Source organism: Gadus macrocephalus, chromosome 19 (genome assembly GCF_031168955.1).
Source record: "Gadus macrocephalus chromosome 19, ASM3116895v1".
Taxonomy (NCBI): domain Eukaryota; kingdom Metazoa; phylum Chordata; class Actinopteri; order Gadiformes; family Gadidae; genus Gadus; species Gadus macrocephalus.
The window spans coordinates 14,639,806-14,661,512 of record NC_082400.1 but is presented as its reverse complement, the minus strand read 5'-3'; the positions used below and the strand labels follow the sequence as shown (position 1 = coordinate 14,661,512).

General features: G+C 48.6%; 1 protein-coding gene across 1 annotated transcript in view; it reads left to right on the top strand.

Annotated features, from left to right (window-relative positions):
• LOC132448047 (serine/arginine repetitive matrix protein 1-like) overlaps positions 1 to 21,306 on the top strand; it is an 81,260-nt gene extending 59,954 nt beyond the window's left edge. Inside the window, 4 exon segments of the mRNA XM_060039108.1 lie at positions 19,872 to 19,990; positions 20,203 to 20,275; positions 20,324 to 20,442; positions 20,636 to 21,306. Coding sequence (XP_059895091.1) covers positions 19,872 to 19,990; positions 20,203 to 20,275; positions 20,324 to 20,442; positions 20,636 to 21,306 — 982 coding nt within the window.
• The last annotated feature ends 401 nt before the right edge of the window (positions 21,307 to 21,707 follow it).

The following is a 21,707-nucleotide window of genomic DNA, read 5'->3' as shown; positions in this document are numbered from 1 at the left end:
CTGGGAACAAAAAGGAGGTTCAGCAATAGACAGGAATAAGCCCCTCTTAAACACACACACACACTCCAATACTGCCTCTCTTTTCCATCTATTGTGTTATGTAATATATATATTACAGTCTCTCCTTCTCTCGCCATCTCCCCTCACTGCTCTCTCTTTCTCTCTCTCTCTCTCTCTCTCAAGATACACCGTTTCCAGTGGCCCACAGACCTGTCAATCAAGAGCAGACCGCCCGCCTATCATTCAGTCAGTCAGCCAGCCAGTCCAGCTGTCAGTCTGCCTGCCTTGTCTTACTGTCAAGGCTGCCTGTCGCTCTCATACCCCCCGTCTGTCTGTCTACCGGTCTTACTCTGGGTTTTAAATTAAGGGGTTTTGTCCAAAATAGACTTTCTACCATCTTCTCACCGTGTCAGCTGAACGCTATAACTCCCTAAATGTGTCTGCGTGCCACCTGGGGAAATAAAAACAAACCAAACTTAGAGTTCAGAGAACCCACGTCAACAGATTCTTTTTTTTTTGCCTTCTTCGTTTCCGAAGTTTGTTTTGCAGCACTTGAAGGCTATGTTTTGGTGTGCATAACTCAGTGTACGTACAACTCCGTCAAGGTTTCCCCTTCAGCAGGAGAGTTCCTTCGTCCCTGGTCAGGAGAAAGCAAGCGAGAACCGAAGGCGATTTATTGAGAATGTATCGGTAGAAGGTTTGTCTGTCATTTTAATTCATTTGTGACTCGACATATGTGTTCTTACACTCCGGACTTGTTATGGATCGAGCCAAGTCTGACAAGATTACACACGCACAAACTATCCTCTCAATTACAGATCTTACCCATACATCATTCATGAGTCTCGCTCTCTCTCTTTGCTGGTATGGTGTTCAAATGGTATTGGATACAAGCCAGATCACGAAAAAATAAAAAAGGAACGATTACCTCATGGAGGGCGCACATGTGTATGTGTGTGTGCGAGGAAGGAAGGAAGGAAGGAGTCAGGGATGGATGGATGAGTGAACGAAGGATGGAAGGATGAATGGATGGACGCGTGGAAGACGGATACAGGGATTGCCGGGCAGACAGAGACTCACCTGAAGCCTAACCAAAGAAAATCAACAGAGGGAAACTTTTTTTTTTCCCGCGACTCAGAGAAATTAATTTCAAGCCTCATTTCCTCTGTCTGACGTCTGCGCTCATAGCGGGGCTCTCCTGAATCAACACAGACTACCGCCTCACAGAGGACCAGCGCGGGGGGCAGATACTACTACCACGGGTGGGAGAGGAGCAGCGATGAGAGCGAGAGCGAGAGGGAGAGAGAGAGAGAGAGGTCCCAGGAGACAGCCACCGATACTGGAGAACATAAGACAAGGGAGAGGGAAACAAAGCGAGAGAGCGACAGTGGAAGATGAGGGAAGAGAGGGAGAGAGCTAGATGGAGAGGGGGCGGGGTGGATGAAGAGAGAGAGTTTGAGGAGATGCAGGGAGACTCAAAGCCCTCCCCTGACCACAAATGAAGTCCTGAGGGATCAAAGCCGTGTCTACTATTTACTGTTATTCCAATTCAGTTACAGTCAGACTAAAGGTATGTTCACACCAAAAGCGAAGCGAATGCTCTAGTCGCGTTACCTGGGTGAGGTCGTTCGTGCGAACTGTCAACTTTTCTCGTGCAAGTGATTCAGTATCAAAGCGAAATAAAATAAAATATTTTAACTCGAGCAAATGACGAATTCACATCGATGGCGAGCAGAATCAAGCTAAATCTGCTTGAACCAGATACAACCCCCTAAAGAACATCATCCCCTCCCATGTCTACTAGTCGCCTGGTACTGAACTGTATCCAACATGCACCACTCCCATTTCGATCTGGAATAATGGACTGACACAATTTATACGAGAGTACCTCGCGGCACGACAAGTATTTCGTTTTTTTTCGTCCGAAAACCCAAAATTGCATTTATCAAATTTCTGACATCGACTCCAGTGGGAATCAAACCCCCCAACCCCTCAAGCAGTTGAGCCTGACAGACCTCAGGTGTTGATCGGCGTATCTCTTTCTCGGACCCCGTAATGATCGGGGAGGGGGGGGGTTTCTTTTCATCGTTCAGCTAACACTCTCCCCCCTGTCCCCTAAACTCTCTCCATCCGTCTTGTTCTCTCTCTCTCTCTCTCACTCTTCCACTCTTGCCCCTCGTCCCCTTCGTCCTCCTCGTCCTCCTCCAGCCCGCTATTCATGAGGCCCATAAAGTCAAAGGGAGGGCTTACCAGGGGGATGGAGGGGCCCCCCTCGGAGGCACGGCCGCCTCGGGGCCCCGGCGATAAAGACAGAGGGCGGGCCCCGATATTAACACGCTCAATGACTCACTGCCCCCGAGACCAAGAGCCCTGCACCAATTGACCAGGAATCCAAGGGTGTGTATTTGTGTGCGTGTGTGCATGCGTTTATCCGTGCATGTGCGTCCGTGTGTGTCTCTCTGTGTGTGCGTGTCTTTCCATGTGTGTATGGGTCTTTGTCTTTGCGTGCGCACGTGTGTGTGTGTTTTCTCGTGGCTTCCCGTGTGTGTGTGTGTGTGCGCCTGTGTCTGTGTGTGTACGTGTGTGTGTCTGTGGGTGAACTTAGTGATGCCAAGCACAAGCACAACGGCAGTCAGGCAACTCAAACCCGTGAGCAAGGACAGACCTTCTCGCGGACTTCTGGCACGTGTGTGTGCGTGCGTGTGTGAGTGTGTGTGTCTTTGTGACCTTATCCAGAGAGTAGTGTCACACGCGGTTGGTTATGGTACCAACCCTTTGGCTTTACAGGGACAGATGGGTGTGGTTTACTGCCAACGGTGATGAATCTGTGCTAGTGCGTGTCTGCGAGTGTGTGCGTGTGCGCGAGTGTGCGTGTACAGGCGTGTGTTTTTGTTTACTGCTGTTTTCGACCCCCTTTACTGCTTTTTCTTTTTGTGTTACTTCTCTTCCCAAGATTACCCAAGAGGCCGTTTTGCATTCTTTGTTGGCCCTCCACTTATTCCGCTCTGCAGGGGAAGGAAGTGTGAGAGTGCTCACCTGCCAAGAAGAAATTAATTATTTCTTTATTTAAACAGGGACAGAGCACCTTAAACATAAGTGTAAAAATACAAGAAGTAAACTGCTAGATTACCTCCGTGGGTCCCTAAACCCACCCGTCCCCCTACATCTGCCATTAAGTAACCGTGGATAAGTGACCAGGCCAACGTCCATCATTCTATTCTCGTACTCCTCCCAAGCTCTCCGGCGGTATCATCTATAAATCAATATTATATAAATATATTGTCATTTAGCAGATGATTTAATCCGAAGCAATTTACACTCCATTTCTTAGATCTCATTAAGGAGAAAGTAAGAGTCGGGGAATTATAGGCTCAAGGGCCTCCGGAGGTCGATTGTGCACACTGGGGTTCGAACCTTACTGCTGAGGAAGACCACTGATTTGTTTCTTTATTAGATATAATCAATGGTATTATGAGTTTTTAATAGTTCCAGTGGCTCCATTTGAAACAACTCCAAAAATATCACCCTTAATTTAAGAAGACTATCCCACATTTTATTGGGATAGCTCGCTCTCTTTTTTCTCTCTTTTAATTTTATGTTGGCCAGAATTGAGTGGCACTGAAAGAAATGATCAAATAAATAATGGAAGAAACATGATCGGCACACGTCGACGCAAGTTTTCGGAGTACCATGTACCCACCGTCGGCTCATCACGGGGGGGGGGGGGGGGGGGGGGGCAGATGAGGAGGTCGTTATTCAAGGACGGACGTTGAACCAAGCAACAAATGAGGTATTGAACCAGCAACCATTAATTTACGGGACTAACGAGCTCTGCCTACAAAAGGTTTTCTGAAGTCATCGAGGGAGACGAACGCCATTAAGAGACGATTGACAGGCCTGTGGAGAAAAAGACGCTTAAAAACATCTTCTCATGAGGAGAGCGGTATTACTGTGCAAGGAAACGTCCCCGTTTAAGCTGACGGAAGAGTGGAGAATGGGCCGGTTTGAAGGAGAGGCGGAAGCAGAGAGTTCAGTGGAAAGGTGCACGGGATGTGGAGAGAGGACAGGCATGAAGGTAGTTTTGGGAAATGACACGGAAAATTGCAGAAAATAGTTGAATCGGAAGAGTGTCACTACGATTACGACAGAAACTTCTGAGGGGAGCCGGGGGAGTGGGAGAGCGTGGTGAGGAGAGATGGAGACAAGGAAGAGAGGGCGGAAATTAAATCAAAAACAAAGTACAACCAAAGATCGACGTTGTGCGACTCTCACAGCCATTCCCAGTCACGTGCACACGCTTTGCTTTGCTCCCGCCGTTTCTGATGCATTGCACACATCTCAAGATCTCAAATCTGCGGGGAATACGTTGGCGACAAAAGTCACCGCCTGCCGTGATTGACGTCAGCCGGTTTTGTCACACGACGAAAACCGAGCTTAATTGATCACATGACTCCGTCACAGCGGTCTTTCACACGGAACGATTATCCCTACGTGGAATCTGAAAGGACGCCATCCCTCAAGGGCTCGTAATCGCCTGTTTGTTAGGGTTGAACGGCCCCAATCCAAACAACATAATAGGGTGCACACCCACATGCCTCCCTCCCACATAGCGAGCATCAATTACTCATCGCGGTGATTAATCACTAATTAATCACTCAGTCAACAAGAACGTATGCGCACGCAGCTGGCTAAATTCAATTAACTAATGTGTACTGTGTGTGTGTGTGTGTGTGTGTGTGTGTGTGTGTGTGTGTGTGTGTGTGTGTGTGTGCACGTTCACCACCACCATGGGTAAAGGCGGCCAGGTTGAGCGCTTTAGAGAAACCGCTGTGATTGGACGAAAAGTACAGCCTGGGTTCGAATGACGTAACAGACCAACCACGGTATAGAGGCCGAGGGTACCTGTTCGTACTACGACCGTGAGCCCATCGGCCTGTAATATCAGTTTCCCCGTGACGTGGTGCTGAAGTCAGGTCTGCTCACACACGGGACCTTTACAGTTTTTCATTCGTGGCATGAACCAGCAGCACTGCATTCGTTTAGGGTAAGGTAGCTAGGGGGAGTCCTGATGTCAGACTTGGGGACTGGCTTGGCGGGACCCCCTTGACACACTTGACAGGGCGCACCTGACAGGGTACACCTCACGGTGTACACCTGGGGGGGGGGGGCGACAGGCCAGACTTGGGACTTTGTCGATGACACTGACAGCAAGGCAGAAAGACACTTAGCATTTGGCTAGCGGCGCTCCGATCTTTTGGGACGAGTTTATTTTTCTTTTCTTTTTTTTGCGATTCCCCTCAGCTCCCCCGCTGTCGTTGACCTCAAATAAACCCGGACGACCGACTAATGGCTACGCCGGCCTAGGAAGTGGTCTATCGACGGCGCCTGCAGTCAAACGCGCCGCGTGTTGAAGGGAAGCGATGCTATCCCCCTGGGGGAAGGCCTTTGGGGAATGGTATAGGCACACACACACACACATAGGCATACACAAAGACGTTGTTTTCCCGACGCAGAAGTGGGGCTATTTCTTCTGTTACGGTGCATGCTGATGCAAAGTACCGACAGGGTACTTTATAACCCAAGCCATTCCCCGTAACTTCCTTCAAAATGTTTAAATATGTACAGCTAATAATTCAACGATCTCCCAGGACCCGATCTCTCATCTTCATACCCAAAGTGGAGTCCATACCTCAAGGTTGGCGAAAAAACGAGTTGAATGTTTCATCTTCCGAATCTCAATAGAAATAGCTTTGATTTTGGCGGCAATATAGTAAATAGTGTGGAAGCCATGCTAGCTCCAGGCCTTCGGGAACGGTTGAATAAAAAATGATACAGAGCAGAGGGACCAAAGACATAAAACATCCGAGTGATGAAATACAGAGTGCAAGACGGGGATCATTCAAGCAAAACGCAAACAGCCCTGTCGCACGGACGCGGCCCCAACGGGGGTCTGAACAAACACAATCTGTCATGCTAATCAACTCTTACCCCCGCGCCGGCTGTGATTTGTTTTTGCTTCGCCCCAGGGGGTATCAGCCACTCCAGTGAGGGCCGTGAGGTTATCATGCGGTGGAGCGCGAGCTTACGGCGAGAAATATCGCGGCTAATCCGACACCGGGAAAGGTGAAACTTTTGAGGCGGCATCCGATCAAAATATGTTATTATTGAAAACGCCAAACGGCATTCATTATCGTCTCCGTTATAGTCCAGGGTAAAGGTTTTTTTTCTTGCAGTACATTAATATGCATAATAATGTCATCCGTGTTGGCTTGCGAATAAAAGTTGTTCCACTTATTCAAGCAAATAAATCCACATTTGCATAAAAATTTCACACGAAAAAAAATCATATAAAAATCAAGCACGTTGAAGTCCCCTCTTACCGACATATTTGGAACAGTCCAATTAGCCGCCTGGTATAAATCTGGACACTAACGACGCGCGTCGTTAGGGTCCATCCGATGCCGTCTTCGGCTACAATCCCAAAATATGCCAAGAAGTATGAAAACTTTTGAATGACTTGTCAGTGCACGTCAGACACAATCACCCTCCCCCTCCCAACACACACACACACACACACACACACACACACACACACACACACACACACACACACACACACACACACACACACACACACACACACACACACACACACACACACACACACACACACACACACACACACACACACACACACACACACACACACACAGTGTGTCCCCACTGGACCCTCAAGTCTCGTCGGCTGGGCTGATAAGCAGTATGACAGCAGCTCCAGTACGATTATTATTTATAGAACGGACATTCCGTCTTCGTGCAACTAGCCGGGCTGTCGGGAGAAGTTTACTTACCACCATCGGGTTGAATTAAATGTAATATGTCCGCCAGGGTTTTCTGAATGCTCTGCTGTTTTGGTTACTTTTTTTTTTTTCTGCAACCAGATGGATGTGGTTCTCTTTAGAGTGTCTTTGCCATCATCTCAATTTGTACCATGCTAACTGAGAGACGCTCATACCTCAGGGCTTGCTCTTGCGATGCTCCATTTGAAACAAAAATGATGACTTATTTCCGTTCATTTAGTTTCTAAACATAATGTCAATTCAGTTATTGCAATCAGGAATTATTGTTGCTTCAATTCAATGATAATGTTCTCCTGTGACATTTACGTTAATGAGTTTCCCAGAGTGAAACCAAAACCAAATGAGTAACCTTGTTAAATAACAATACGCTGCAAACAACTAGTCAGAACCATTTGCAGACTATCAGATCATCCAAGAAACCAGCCAGTTGCACCGGCCTCAATGCCAAAAAACACACACACAACAGACTACGGAAACTGCTATTGCGGCAGAAACAAGGAGTCAACAACTTGACACCCTGTGTGTGTGTGTGTGTGTGTGTGTGTGTGTGTGTGTGTGTGTGTGTGTGTGTGTGTGTGTGTGTGTGTGTGTGTGTGTGTGTGTGTGTGTGTGTGTGTGTGTGTGTGTTAGAGCTGAGAAGTGTTACCCGAGTAAAAAAAAAAAAAAAAAGTCCTATATAAAGTCCTTTCGTCTGTTATCACCAATAGGCTGTTAAATAAATCAGTTGCCCTCAGGCAAGCTGGTTAGCCCTATGACATGAGCAACACACCCATACACGCACGCAGGCTCATGCAGGGAGTAATCAGAGGCATCACTCATACCCCCAGATTGCTCCACAAGCTCCCATGGAGAAATATTGAAACCATGGGAGAAATATAGGGCACACACACACACACACACACACACACACACACACACACACACACACACACACACACACACACACACACACACACACACACACACACACACACACACACACACACACACACACACAACACACACACACACACACACACACACACACGTTTTCAGATTTACGAGTGGGGCGAGGTTTTGTTTTTTCTGCCTTGTCAGAAAATATTGATCACCCAATTTTCGAACTTATACAACATAAAGCACGGCGACAGGAATGAGAGCGGGGGATAAAAGGGGAGGGACGGAAAGGACAGGAGGAATAAGTCAGGATCAACAATAGAGGCGGTGGATGGGTGAATGATTGACGGATGACAGACCTATGAGAGACGGGCGGTTGGGTTAAGAGAAGAGGTGAAAGGTTGTGAGGAGACGAGGGATGATTGATGCACCAATGGGGTTTGCTTTGCGCGTGCGTGCGTGCGCGTGTGTGTCAGTTTGCCGTATGCATGCTTTTGCTCTCTAACAGTTTCAGGCAACCCTTACAAAACTACTTCAGCAACCTCACAAGATTCATTCTCTACCTTCCTTCCTCGCTCTTTCCCTCTCCCTCAAGATAGTGGACTATTTTATTATTCCTTATTTATAGAACTGTTTTTAATATCACTTTTTACTAGAGCTATGTGCATTTTACTGTGTCCGTCTAGTTGTTTAAGTGCTGGACGGCAAGTTAAATTCCTGCGTGTCCATTGATGCATTTTGCGAATAAAAGTGATCCTTAATCTGATAATCCATTAATCAAGGTAGACTTCAGAGGAAGAATATTCACTCTCAACATCACCCTTTGAAACCAAACTATCGCAATGTCCTCTTTTCCTTGCATATAATCGCCCGGGTCCATTAATGGAACACACACACACACACACACACACACACACACACACACACACACACACACACACACACACACACACACACACACACACACACACACACACACACACACACACACACACACACACACACACACACACACACACACACACCTTTTCCATCAACTAATTTATGGCAGCGAGCTAATGCAACTAGCCCGCTCAATGCTTGTCCAAACGATCAAAGTAATGATGCCGGTCGGCAGAGAAATAATTGAACGTAGAACATCATTCATTTCGGTGTGTACCGGGAACCAGGGGCAAAGCTGGGTGGAAGAATGGAAATAAAGTTGAGTTCAGTTAATTTGTCAAGTACGAACAGAGGCGTAAAAAAACGTAGGGACGCCACGTCTCATGTGTTGATTAGCTTGATTAATCACCCAGCTGGATTCAACCGGTCCGGTCATTCATCAAACTTTCGCTCAGTCCCCCGGAGGCAGCACGTCGTGGTCGGTGTGCTCTCTTTGAGGGGACGCTGGGATTAGCCGCGGCGTGGCGCAGGGAATAGCTGTTAGCCTGAAGATTTAGCATGTTAGCTTGTGGAAACGCCACGAGCAGGAGAAGACTGGTGCGGACAGCAGCGTCCGCTGCCGATTGGTTCTTATCTGCAAGGGCCAATTAGGGGGAGGGCTGGTCAACCAATGGGCCGATGTCAACTTGGAATATGAGCAGTGTATCAGGGAAGTACAGACCTGTCACAGCCAAGCAGGCAGACGGACAGACAGTCAAACACACAGACAATGTTCCAACTGTGTTGCCGATATCAGCCAAGTCAACCCGTGATTTCATGAGCCAGAAAATGAGCGCCTTAAACCTTCGACATGTCAATAAATTTAATTTTTTCCATGACTCATATGGATTTTACAGTAAAACTGGTAAACAAGACAACCGGAGAACAATGAGACATGATAAACCAACAGCCGCTGCTCTCTGAGGGCTGACAAAAGCGTGGAAAAAGATCCATACAATCAACACTTCTCGCGTCTTTTACAGCCAGGAGGGAAAACCAAGGCATCCATTCTCCTACTTCCTGTACGTCTGTCCTTTGACGTCAAAGCAACAAGCAAAACAAAAATAGACCACGGATAGATGACAAACACATTTAAACTGCCAAAAACATAAACAATTCGCAAACCAACACAATGACAGGTCAGGACATAGATGGAATCTCCCGAAGGGATCTGCTAGTTTGAGATTTTCTGTTTGAGCATGTTCTTTGTTTTTAAGCTAGCGTGCTAAACTACCCCCAGGGGGAGGGACACGCGCGGGTACAATACCCAGCGGCGGCAGGCTTTGAAGCTAGGACTTAGCGTCTCATCCTTTAGCCCTTCAATGGGGGGCTTTAGAGGGGGCTCTGAACACCATATTTCACCGCCCCGAACAACATTTATTTATTAATTTAGATTAAGTCCTCCATTGGCTATTTTTGATTGTATTGTATTTTTTCAGTAAGCCACGAGTGTTAGTGTTTCTTTCTTTGTTAACGTGTGTGTGTGTGTGTGTGTGTGTGTGTGTGTGTGTGTGTGTGTGTGTGTGTGTGTGTGTGTGTGTGTGTGTCAGTTTCTGCTGCACATGCTTGTGTGTCTGTCTTCCGCCGTTGGGCCAAGTGGTTGTTGTGTGCAGAGTGCAAGCGTGTGTTCGAGCTTGTGTTTGTGTGAGCGCGAGCGTGTGTTGAAGCGAGCACACGTGCAAGCGTGTGTGTGTTAGAGCGTGTGTGTGTTAGCCGCTGCATTCCCTCTTCCAGCAGAAGTCTTGGCGGGGGTCCAGCTATTCTTGGACGCCGCTCAGAGAGAGTGAACTAGGCCGAAGGAACCAGAGAGACCATGAGAGAGATTCCAGGGTCACCCTCCGTCTTGTCTTCGTGCTTAAATCCCCCCCTGTGAGACTACACAGAGAACTGACGGGACGGGACGGGGGGGGGGGGGGGGGGGGAAGAAGAGAGAGAGAGAGAGAGAGAGAGAGAGAGAGAGAGAGAGAGAGAGAGAGAGAGAGAGAGAGAGAGAGAGAGAGAGAGAGAGAGAGAGAGACATGGGCTCTAGGAAGAGAGAGAAAGAGAGCGAGCTGAGAGAGAGAGAGAGAGAGAGAGAGAGAAAGAGCGAGCGAGCGCAGGGTTTATGTATGGCAGGGGGCGCCTGGTTTTTAATGGAGCCCGGCGCTCCCGGAGTAGCCCCGGCGGCCCTCTCCATCGCCATGCCGACAGGTACCGCCTGCCGCGCTCCATTAAGCCGACGCCCCCGACGCCCCTGCCACGGCTCCTGGATAAATACCGCGGAACTAAACAGCGCTGCATTAAGCAGGGGCTCGTCATGGTGGGGGGGGGGGGGGTCGCGGCCGGAGGGGTGCTCCGGTCGTCTGACTCCTCAGTCGCTAAAGGGGCTGGGTTTGATGATCCTCCTTTGGTCGATAGGATGTGAGTGTAACCCCCACCCCCCTTGGGACCTACACATCCTATTGACTACAGGAGGAGATAGGATGTGTGTGCACCCCCCCCCCCTCCCAGGACGTATACATCCTATTGACCAAATTAGGAAATAGAAGCTGTGTGTGTGTGCCATAATAAAGACCAAATGTTACATAGACACACGCATCCTATTTACTAAGTTATTAAATATAATGTATGTACCAAGGAGGGGGGGCATACACATTATATTAGAATATGCGTCGATGCACCACTTGGTATTTATTATGTCACACATACACATTCTGTTTTCTATTACATTTGTCTACGTTATTCGCAATTGATTTTGGCACGTTGCTCTTCCTGCGTTTTTAACAGTGTGGAGAGGAGACGCATTAATTACGATTATCCCGTTATTTTCCAATTGCTAGAAAAAACATTTTGAAATATAATTATGAAATACAATAAATGGATTGTGATGTGGCAAACATCCTGATAGATGTACACTTATAGTATTATTTCACCACAAACGCTGCAAAACGATAGGATGAGGATTTATTTGATGAAAGCAAAAGATTCAGGCATCACAAAACTTGTTCTTTCCTTTGTTATGGAGTTTGTTGCCGTCCATAAAATCACTTCCCATCCTTCCATGACCAAACCCATATCTCCTTTCTCGGACAGAACTATTGCCATCAGCAACAACGCAAGCAACACAACCAACGAGGAGGTTTGAGTAAGAAAACACTGAGGGAACTGTTTGACATTGGCAGCGCTTATTCCTCCGTGCACGTCTCGGCGGGTCAATAAAACCTAATTTGATGCGCTTTATAAAGCCACGCAGACAGGCCGACTGGAGAGGCGTGCATTACGCTCACAATGTCGTGTTCACGCTTTCCGCTGACGCTCGTGTATGAGAAACAGGTGTTTAGTACACAAACGTAATCTCGTCATGGCGACGGCTGAAGGTCAGAGTAAACAAAGACAGCGGGCGGGGAGGGACGGAGGGATTTGGGGAGAGGGGGGGGGGTGGGGATGGGATGAGGCGCATGAGTTTTCCCAGCGAGGTGATCGGTCTCGCGCCGGTACTGATTCCCTTTTAATGAAAACCATAACCCCCCCTCCCATGCCGCCGCCCACTGCTAGACGGACCGCCAGACTGAGATGGAGTCACAGCACGGAGAGGCAGGGCTTCTGAGGAAGGCACTTCAGAGTTTCTGGAACAGAAGTGCCTCTGAGCTGCCTGGTCGTCGTGGGGAGGCTGGGTTCAATTTCAATTTCAATTTTATTTGAAAGGGACGATGTGCAAATAAAACCTAAATGTAACCATTTGATGCATCACACCAGAGTTAGCCTTAGGCAAATTTACACCCGAGGTCCCTAGGTACAATTTGGCAAGTTGGCTAATGTCTAGGGTTTAGCTTCACGCTACGCCCAAACACGGAGTGATTGCAAGTTGGTGGCGGGACGAAATGGGTCCTACGCTTCACACTGTGAAGAGGGTGATCAACATGCACGTCCACGTAGGCACACACCCACCCACTGCTCCACCCACCCAGTGCGAGGACTACCAGTAGAGATGACTTGTTAAACTGGGATTAAGACAAGGAGGGTGGTGGACTCTGAAACATCTCGTTCGATGCCCCCTGTAACTCAATGCTCACACTTCAGGACTTCATGAGGTGAACCAAACTCAGTGACTGCATGAACATGCGCGCGTGTGTGTGTGTGTGTGTGTGTGTGTGTGTGTGTGTGTGTGTGTGTGTGTGTGTGTGTGTGTGTGTGTGTGTGTGTGTGTGTGTGTGTGTGTGTGTGTGTGTGTGTGTGTGTGTGTGTGTGTGTGTGTGTGTGTGTGTGTGTGTGTGTGCTTGTGAGCGACTGCTTAGAATTACATCTTTTCATTAACATCTCACCCCTCATCGTCTGCTCAGGCCTTTGGGGGGCGTGTGGGGGGGGGGGCAGCATGCTAGCGCAGTGCTCTGATGGAAAGGGAGACGTGCTCTGAACTCAATCATATCTGACACAAGTGGCCCCCCGTTGAAGCTCATTATATCTAGGTACGGGTGGGTAAAACACACACGCGCCTATGACATTCTGATATCGTCTGTCATCTCCCTCTCTTCTATTCTCCTTGTGTTTTCACTCTCTCCCTTTATTGTGCTTTTACTGTGTCTATTTAAAAAAATTAGTTGGTCTCCATATATTTATCTGAATTCTGTGTTTTGTTACCCTTGCATTTGCTTAACTGTCCCCCTTCAGCGCGCGCTCTCTCTCTCCCTCTCTCCCTCCCTCCCTCCCTCCCTCTCTCTCTCTCTCTCACCCCCCGTTGGACTTTTACTGCAACAATGGAAATTAGGCTTGAATGTTTAACATTTAAAGTTTCTTTCAGTGTCACTCCATAACACTAGCCTTCAAGCTCAGTGTTTTGGTATATTGCCTTAATACCGAGGTTCCGTGTGTGTTCCAAAAACTGTGCAACCAAAGTCTATTAACATTTTCTAACTCCTGAGGTTTCAACCTCTGCATTTTCACATCCATAAAACAGAGGGCATTATGAACGGTGAAAGCGAACGTTTTCTTCCTTACCACGGCAGAGTTACAGAAAGGAGAACCGCGGTGATATTTTCTCCAGACAATGGCAGATTTCAGAGACCCAGTGACTCAGAGTCTATGTCTGGTTTTTCTAAATACCATCCCAATTACTTGACCAACATCCGGCGTCAAATAGAAATACCACAGACTCCCGGGTTTGCGTTCGCCGCCTGACAAGAGTTGGCTTTTTCGTTGCAACACCTCCCCTCCGCCCCACTTCAATTCAATTCAATTTTATTTGAATGGTAAAATACTATCGTAAAATAGATTTTACCAGCAGGTGTGAGCTTCGATAGCCATTCAAATTCGGCCTTTTCCTATGCCTTAAGGTAGAGTTATATTTGGACGTTGACACACAAAAGACCACGCAGACGCTTCCACGCAGTCACAAGCCTGTTTTGGTTCTGCGCCAGGTTTACGTGCCTTGACGCAAGGTTACAATTTTTGGGAGGAGCGCGTCAGGCCCTTGCGGTGGACGCCAGGAGGGTCCCCAAGGACGTAAGCGGTCTGTAAACCCCCTTGCGAGGCGTCAACGTCAAAGACCTACCGGACTCGTTATACATCCGGGTAGTCAGCCCGTAAGCTAATGTCTTTCCCTACTTGGTGCGTTGAACTTGAGGAATGTAGACTTTCCCTGGGTGAGGGCAATCCTATCTAGGGGGTTAGGTGCAAGGTACTCACCGCAGGTCCACAGCCACTGTAGGCGAACAGCTCTCTCCGTGACACGCTGCACAGGCACCTCATTTCCTCATTCCCGTCGTTCAGTTTCCACGTGTATTTGCAACCAAAAGTTCCTTCATAGAAGTGTCTTGTCAGAAAAACGTGTGTCCTTTGGGTTAGGTCTAACAACCCGAATCTCACCGGCAGAACCTTCAGACACTCTCCACTCAAGAGTCTCACTTCCTGAGACTCACCTGCAGCTTCAGCTGTTGCCATTTGGCGCTAATGAGGACCCTCAACTCCGCCCCCTCTGTGTGATGTCAGTACTGCCACTAACCATAAACAACCTAAAGCGAACCTAATCGTAACCCTTAGTGACATCACAAGTGGGAGTGTCCACTCAGATATATGCTGAATAGATTAGCAACATTGGTGGTCAAATATGGGCACTTTAACTCATGTCCCCCATTATTTTACATTCCTCTGTACGTCTGAGACTTCAGAGCGTCAAAGTCGGCCTAATTATCGTTATTATCGGAATGAATAGGCGCGTTTTTTAATTGAGCAGAGACATTTTAATGGTCGCCTTGCTAACGATAGGTCGGTTATTTTCCCCAAGAGGCTGGTCGGCGGGTGCTTTTTGAGGACGTGTCCAGGCTTTGACTTCATTAGAAGGTATTGCCGCATGAATAATGCATTATATGCATACCCACACAGGGACTGACCCACTGACTGCTGTTAGCTCAAAAGCAACACACACACACACACACAGCTCGGGCAAAAAGCTTAGGTTAGAGAGAAAGAAGTGTGGCACGTGCGTGTGCTTGTGGATAATGGCTGGTTTAAGCAGCCTGACCTGGCTCTCCTCAGACTGAAGGGACTCTGGGGCTGGGGCTGCACATCTGTTGAACCAGCCATCACCACACACACTCGGGGGATTCTTCTGTTTGTGCACCATGCTATTTCTCTTTTTCAGGTGATTGTTTACCCTCAAGAAAAAAAAAAAGGACGTTAAAAACAATCAAACTGACGAAAGAAAATACTGATCAACAGTCCGACAAAATAAGAGAGAAATTAACAAAGAAATGCAAGATGAACTACAACTTCCTCGACGTTGTCGGTTAACTTAATGTCCCAGTAGGGCAGTCAGACACGCACAGGTTGGAGGGAGACAGAGAGAGGTTAGGGGGGGGTGAAAGATTAGAGAGAGACAGAAAGAGAGAGAGGTTAAGGGAGTGAATAATGGTTAATAATTGGCGCAGAGGGAGGGCTGAATAGGCACGCACGCATGCACGCATGCACGCACGCACGCACGCACGCACGCACACACACACCTGGCTCTCATATAACTTATATAATTATACCCCCCCACCCCATCCCAAATTGAACACACACACACACACACACACACACACACACACACACACACCCCTGGCTCTCATAGAACTTAAATATCTATACCCCCCATCCCAAACTGATGGATGACACACACACACACACACAACTCCACACACACTCGTCGTCTATGCATAATTCAGTGCTGTTTTTTTTTGCGTGCGGCCGGTGTGTCTATTAAATATACATGGAGATGCCATAGCAAGGACAAGAGCCAGAGAGGGATGAGAGAGAGAGAGAGAGAGAGAGAGAGAGAGAGAGAGAGAGAGAGAGAGAGAGAGAGAGAGAGAGAGAGAGAGAGAGAGAGAGAAATAGTTGAGAAATAGTTGAGAAATAAAATAAGGAGAGAGGGGGGGAGCAATTGGAAGGGAGGGACAGAAAGAGGGAGGCATAGTGGGAGAGAGGGTAGAGAGAGGGTACTATGGGGAGTGAGAGGGAGAGAGGGAAAGTAAGAAATGAGGAAGAGAGAGGGGGGGGGGTAAGTGAGGAGGAGAATGATCGAAGGATGGGAGGAGATATTGGAGGAGAGAGGGGGAGAGAGAACTAGCTGAAAGAAAAAAAACAAAGTAAGTAAAATTATAGTTGGCTTCGCCTTCGTTGACATATATATATTTATATTTATATAGACTATTTTATACTTGACATGGCTGCGCATACATATTCCATCTGTCTATTTATGTAGCAACCGTCAATATCATTGACGTACTGTCTAACCAAGCAGAGAACGGGCGAACGGAAGCATATATAGTGCCCACACACACACACACACACACACAGACACACACACACACACACACACACACACACCAATAGGACACAGAGTCACTTAAAGGCTTGTCATTTTTTATTAAAAACATGTCTTCTCATAAATGTACTTCCCATGTATTTCATAATTAATGCTGTGCTGTTATTATCATGTTCAGAGTGGCAGGAGATGGAGAGAAGAGGGGAGGAGAGGAAAGAGAGAGGAGAGGGGGGAGAAGTGAAGAGGGAAGAGAGGTAGAGAGGGAAGAAGAGGGGAGAGGTGGAGAGGGAAGAGGAGGGGAGAGGAGGAGAGGGTAGGAGGGAGAGTTGGAGAGGGGAGGAGGGGAGAGGAGAGGAGAGGAGGAGAGGGAAGAGGAGGGGAGAGGAGGAGAGGGGAGGAGGGAGAGTTGGAGAGGGGAGGAGGGGAGAGGAGAGGGGAGGAGGGGAGAGGAGGAGAGGGAAGAGGAGGGGAGAGGTGGAGAGGGTAGAGGAGGGGAGAGGAGGAGAGGGAAGAGGAGGGGAGAGGTGGAGAGGGGAGGAGGGGAGAGGAGAGGGGAGGAGGGGAGAGGAGGAGAGGGAAGAGGAGGGGAGAGGTGGAGAGGGGAGGAGGGAGAGTTGGAGAGGGGAGGAGGAGAGGAGGAGAGGGTAGAGGAGGGGAGAGGTGGAGAGGGGAGGAGGGGAGAGGTGGAGAGGGTAGAGGAGGGGGGAGGAGGGTGATAAGAGAAGAGGGGCAAAACAGAGGTGAGATGAGGAGAACGCCGAGTAGAAGAGAGGAGAGGAGAGAATAAAGAGAAGAAGACAGGAGAGGAAAGAAGAAGCGGTCACGAGAAAAAGGAAGAGATTTGGAGCTGTTTGGAAGGAGGAACAGAGCAACCTAGATGTAAAAGACTTGAGCTAAACCTGTCGTGTCTGTTCTGTTATTCCGTCCTATAAGTCCTGTTCTGTCTCTTCCTGTTGTGATGCAAGTCCACGTCGTCTGCCCTCTTTCCACCACCACCGACCCGACCCCCTTCTTCTTATCCGGTTCTGCTTAGCTTAACAGTCGGCCATTTTGAACCCAAAAGTTCACTATGAATACGTCAATTAACTGAAAAGTTAATCGGGATCCTTATCGTTTCTTTTTTTTTGTTCAATACAAGTCAAGGGAAAGTGGAAGAAATCATATGTGGCTTATGGTTTTAGAAAATGATTATTTTTGTTGCTTTTGTTTGACAATACCTTAGTCTTCCATGGCTGCTCATGGCTCTGGTATCTGGAGATAATCCTTTCATTAATTTAGACATTTCTCTTTTCACATATAAGGTATATTGTCCAAGCAAAAGTTGGATTTCATATCCACAGAGAACTTATATCTGTGACTTTCTTTCTTTCTGGGTTAATGAGGGTCTTATAGGCATACAGTATGCATGCTAAAAGGATGATATACATTATTCACAGATGAATCTATCAACTATCCCACTTTGGAATGACCTTACTTTACACTGAAAGAAGGTGAGCTGAACTTGCACTTACCCACAATGCAGTGCTGCATTCGATTAATTTAGTAATTCCACTTGCCCTCGCTTCCTAAATCTTTAGATGTTCTCCTCGCCATTGCACCTACTGACCCTGACATATTTTAAGCTTGAGAACCAGCAGGAATCGACTTTGGACCAAGTTTACATCAGTGAATCCCACACTAATCACAATTACACAACCACACCCAGTTGGCCTTGAAAAAAGCATTTTAATAAGCCAATTTGGCAGTTTTTAAAAAGTGGTTCATCAGTATGTATATTGGTTCTCCTTTGAGTTTTGATGGATGCTTAGTAATAACCTTCACTTTGAATTCATGAATACATTCATGTCTACCTTCCTTTCTCTCTCTCGCTCGGTTTTGCTTATGTATTTTTGTCCTCGTCTCTGCCTGCTCTCTCTCTCTCTCCATCCCTCTCTCTTTCTATTTCTCCATCCTTCTCTCTTTCTATCACTCTTTCTCTTTATGAACAAAACAATATTCTTAGTTTTTCAGAGAACATCCGTGAATAAAGGATCTTCTTTGTGTGTTTACAAAATGCATCATTGATTTTGTCCTCATCGGTTCAGGACTTTCATAAGTAAACCCTGAGTCCTTGGGGAGATCATGAGCGTTTTTCATTGAAAACTCCTCATTTCAATTTCTGAAAACACGTTTTCAAAATAATTTTTCAGTACGGTAAAAACACAAACACACACAAACACACTCACACACACACACACACACACACAAAGACACACACAGACACACACACATACACACAGTTTTAAGAGTCTTTCATTACGGACAGTTCTTGAGTCCCACCGAAGTTTTCTCAATCTTTGTGCTACTTTTGATTAAAATATTGAATAAAATAAAATAGAAAAAGAGTCCACACCATGCTGAAACTTTACGGCTAATTTCTTCAGATTTAGCTCCTTTACTGACCACTCGGAAAATTGGAAGCAACTTTAAAAATGAGCGAGGCGTTTTCTTACATTTCTTTTCACATTGTGCACATGTTATGCACCGGACGTATTCTCCCGAGAAACCATCGGGGTTAACCGTCCAATAAGGCTGAGAACATAATTGCTAAATTCCACTACTGACACCCGCAGTCCAAGTTTTAATTACATCTCCATTTAATTTAACTTAAAACCAATTTGCCGGTCGGCCGAGGATTCCTCCTCTGTCCAGATTCCTCGTCTCGAAATCTTTGCCCCAAAAAACATCGTTAGGTTGTCCGTTCATAAGAACACTTTCTTAACACCGCTGCGTGTTACGCAACAGGATAACTTACAATCATCACCGTTGGCATTTGGTCATTCAGAAGACCCCCCTTATATCCACAGCGAATCACAAGCGAGGCTGTGTACAATCAAAGCGTACGAGCACAACAGACCCCTGTTCAAAGAGGGGTCAACCTCAGACAGCCCCAGGTGTGTCTCATCACACTAATTATGGGTCTGCTGCTTTTATGTACCACGGACCGGGCGGTAGACTTAGCTTCATTAGTCTGCTTTGCTTCGCGTGCCGCGAAACATAAAAGGAGCGCGTCCATAATTAGTTAAGAAAAGAAAACAGGCAAAAAAGAACAATATTAGCCGGGCTCTTGCATCAGAGCCGAAGAAGAATCCTGAGGAACACTTTACAATCAGGGTGCTTAATTAACCAATAAAGCTTTAGTTAATACATGAAGAGAGTTAACAAACAAATAATATGAATGTATAATTGTTGTTATAATCAGCGGCATCAGTCGTGTTGTTTACACTAGAGTGTTCACACTCAAGCTTTTATCGACAGGTAACCCTCTTACCTACCGACAGGTAAGAGTTTGCACTGTCCAACCCGGCCTCTAGTCTCAGTGAGGGCCCCAGAGGTCCAGGGTCTCAGTGAGGCCCCCCAGAGGTCGCCCCCTCCACCCCGGCCTCATGCCTCAGTGAGGCCCCCCAGAGGCCTCTAGTCTCAGTGAGGGCCCCAGAGGTCCAGGGTCTCAGTGAGGCCCCCAAGAGGTCCCCCCCCTCCGTCCCGGCCCTGTGTCTCAGTGAGGGCCCCAGAGGTCCCCCCCTCCGTCCCGGCCTCTAGTCTCAGTGAGGGCCCCAGAGGTCCAGGGTCTCAGTGAGGCCCCCCAGAGGTCGCCCCCTCCACCCCGGCCTCATGCCTCAGTGAGGCCCCCCAGAGGCCTCTAGTCTCAGTGAGGGCCCCAGAGGTCCAGGGTCTCAGTGAGGCCCCCAAGAGGTCCCCCCCCTCCGTCCCGGCCCTGTGTCTCAGTGAGGGCCCCAGAGGTCCCCCCCTCCGTCCCGGCCTCTAGTCTCAGTGAGGGCCCCAGAGGTCCAGGGTCTCAGTGAGGCCCCCCAGAGGTCGCCCCCTCCACCCCGGCCTCATGCCTCAGTGAGGCCCCCCAGAGGCCTCTAGTCTCAGTGAGGGCCCCAGAGGTCCAGGGTCTCAGTGAGGCCCCCAAGAGGTCCCCCCCCTCCGTCCCGGCCCTGTGTCTCAGTGAGGGCCCCAGAGGTCCCCCCCTCCGTCCCGGCCTCTAGTCTCAGTGAGGGCCCCAGAGGTCCAGTGTCTCAGTGAGGCCCCCCAGAGGTCGCCCCCTCCACCCCGGCCTCATGCCTCATTGAGGCCCCCCAGAGGCCTCTAGTCTCAGTGAGGGCCCCAGAGGTCCAGTGTCTCAGTGAGGCCCCCCAGAGGCCTCTTGTCTCAGTGAGGGCCCCTGAGGTCCAGTGTCTCAGTGAGGCCCCCCAGAGGCCTCTTGTCTCAGTGAGGGCCCCTGAGGTCCAGTGTCTCAGTGAGGCCCCCCAGAGGCCTCTTGTCTCAGTGAGGGCCCCTGAGGTCCAGTGTCTCAGTGAGGCCCCCCAGAGGCCTCTTGTCTCAGTGAGGGCCCCAGAGGTCCAGTGTCTCAGTGAGGCCCCCCAGAGGCCTCTTGTCTCAGTGAGGGCCCCTGAGGTCCAGTGTCTCAGTGAGGCCCCCCAGAGGCCTCTTGTCTCAGTGAGGGCCCCTGAGGTCCAGTGTCTCAGTGAGGCCCCCCAGAGGCCTCTTGTCTCAGTGAGGGCCCCTGAGGTCCAGTGTCTCAGTGAGGCCCCCCAGAGGCCTCTTGTCTCAGTGAGGGCCCCTGAGGTCCAGTGTCTCAGTGAGGCCCCCCAGAGGCCTCTTGTCTCAGTGAGGGCCCCTGAGGTCCAGTGTCTCAGTGAGGCCCCCCAGAGGCCTCTTGTCTCAGTGAGGGCCCCTGAGGTCCAGTGTCTCAGTGAGGCCCCCCAGAGGCCTCTTCTCTCAGTGAGGGCCCCTGAGGTCGTTACGACGGCCAGCTGGTGGGAAGGATATCACATAATCCGAGACGCACGCCACACGCATTCTCACGCCACGGTGGCAGACTGAGAGGCTGGGGGTGTGAGGGACTGGTGTGGAAGGGGGGGGGAGAGGGAAACGAAGGAAGGGTTTTATTTGGGGTGTTTCGTAAAATATTCTAAGTTAAATTACAGTGTTGAGAGTCTGAGGTGTGGACTCATTAGAAACAAAGTTACACTTTTGATATTCAGAGAGGGTAAAGTTGTCCAAAAGGATACCGTTGGGTACCAGCTCTGAATTCTACGTAGCGATACTGGTATCGGTGTAGATGTGAACAGCACCCAACCCCACAACCCAGACGCTCCGGCAAGGCCATTTTCAGCCTTACACCAAATTCAACACCTCTCACTGTGTGTGTGTGTGTGTGTGTGTGTGTGTGTGTGTGTGTGTGTGTGTGTGTGTGTGTGTGTGTGTGTGTGTGTGTGTGTGTG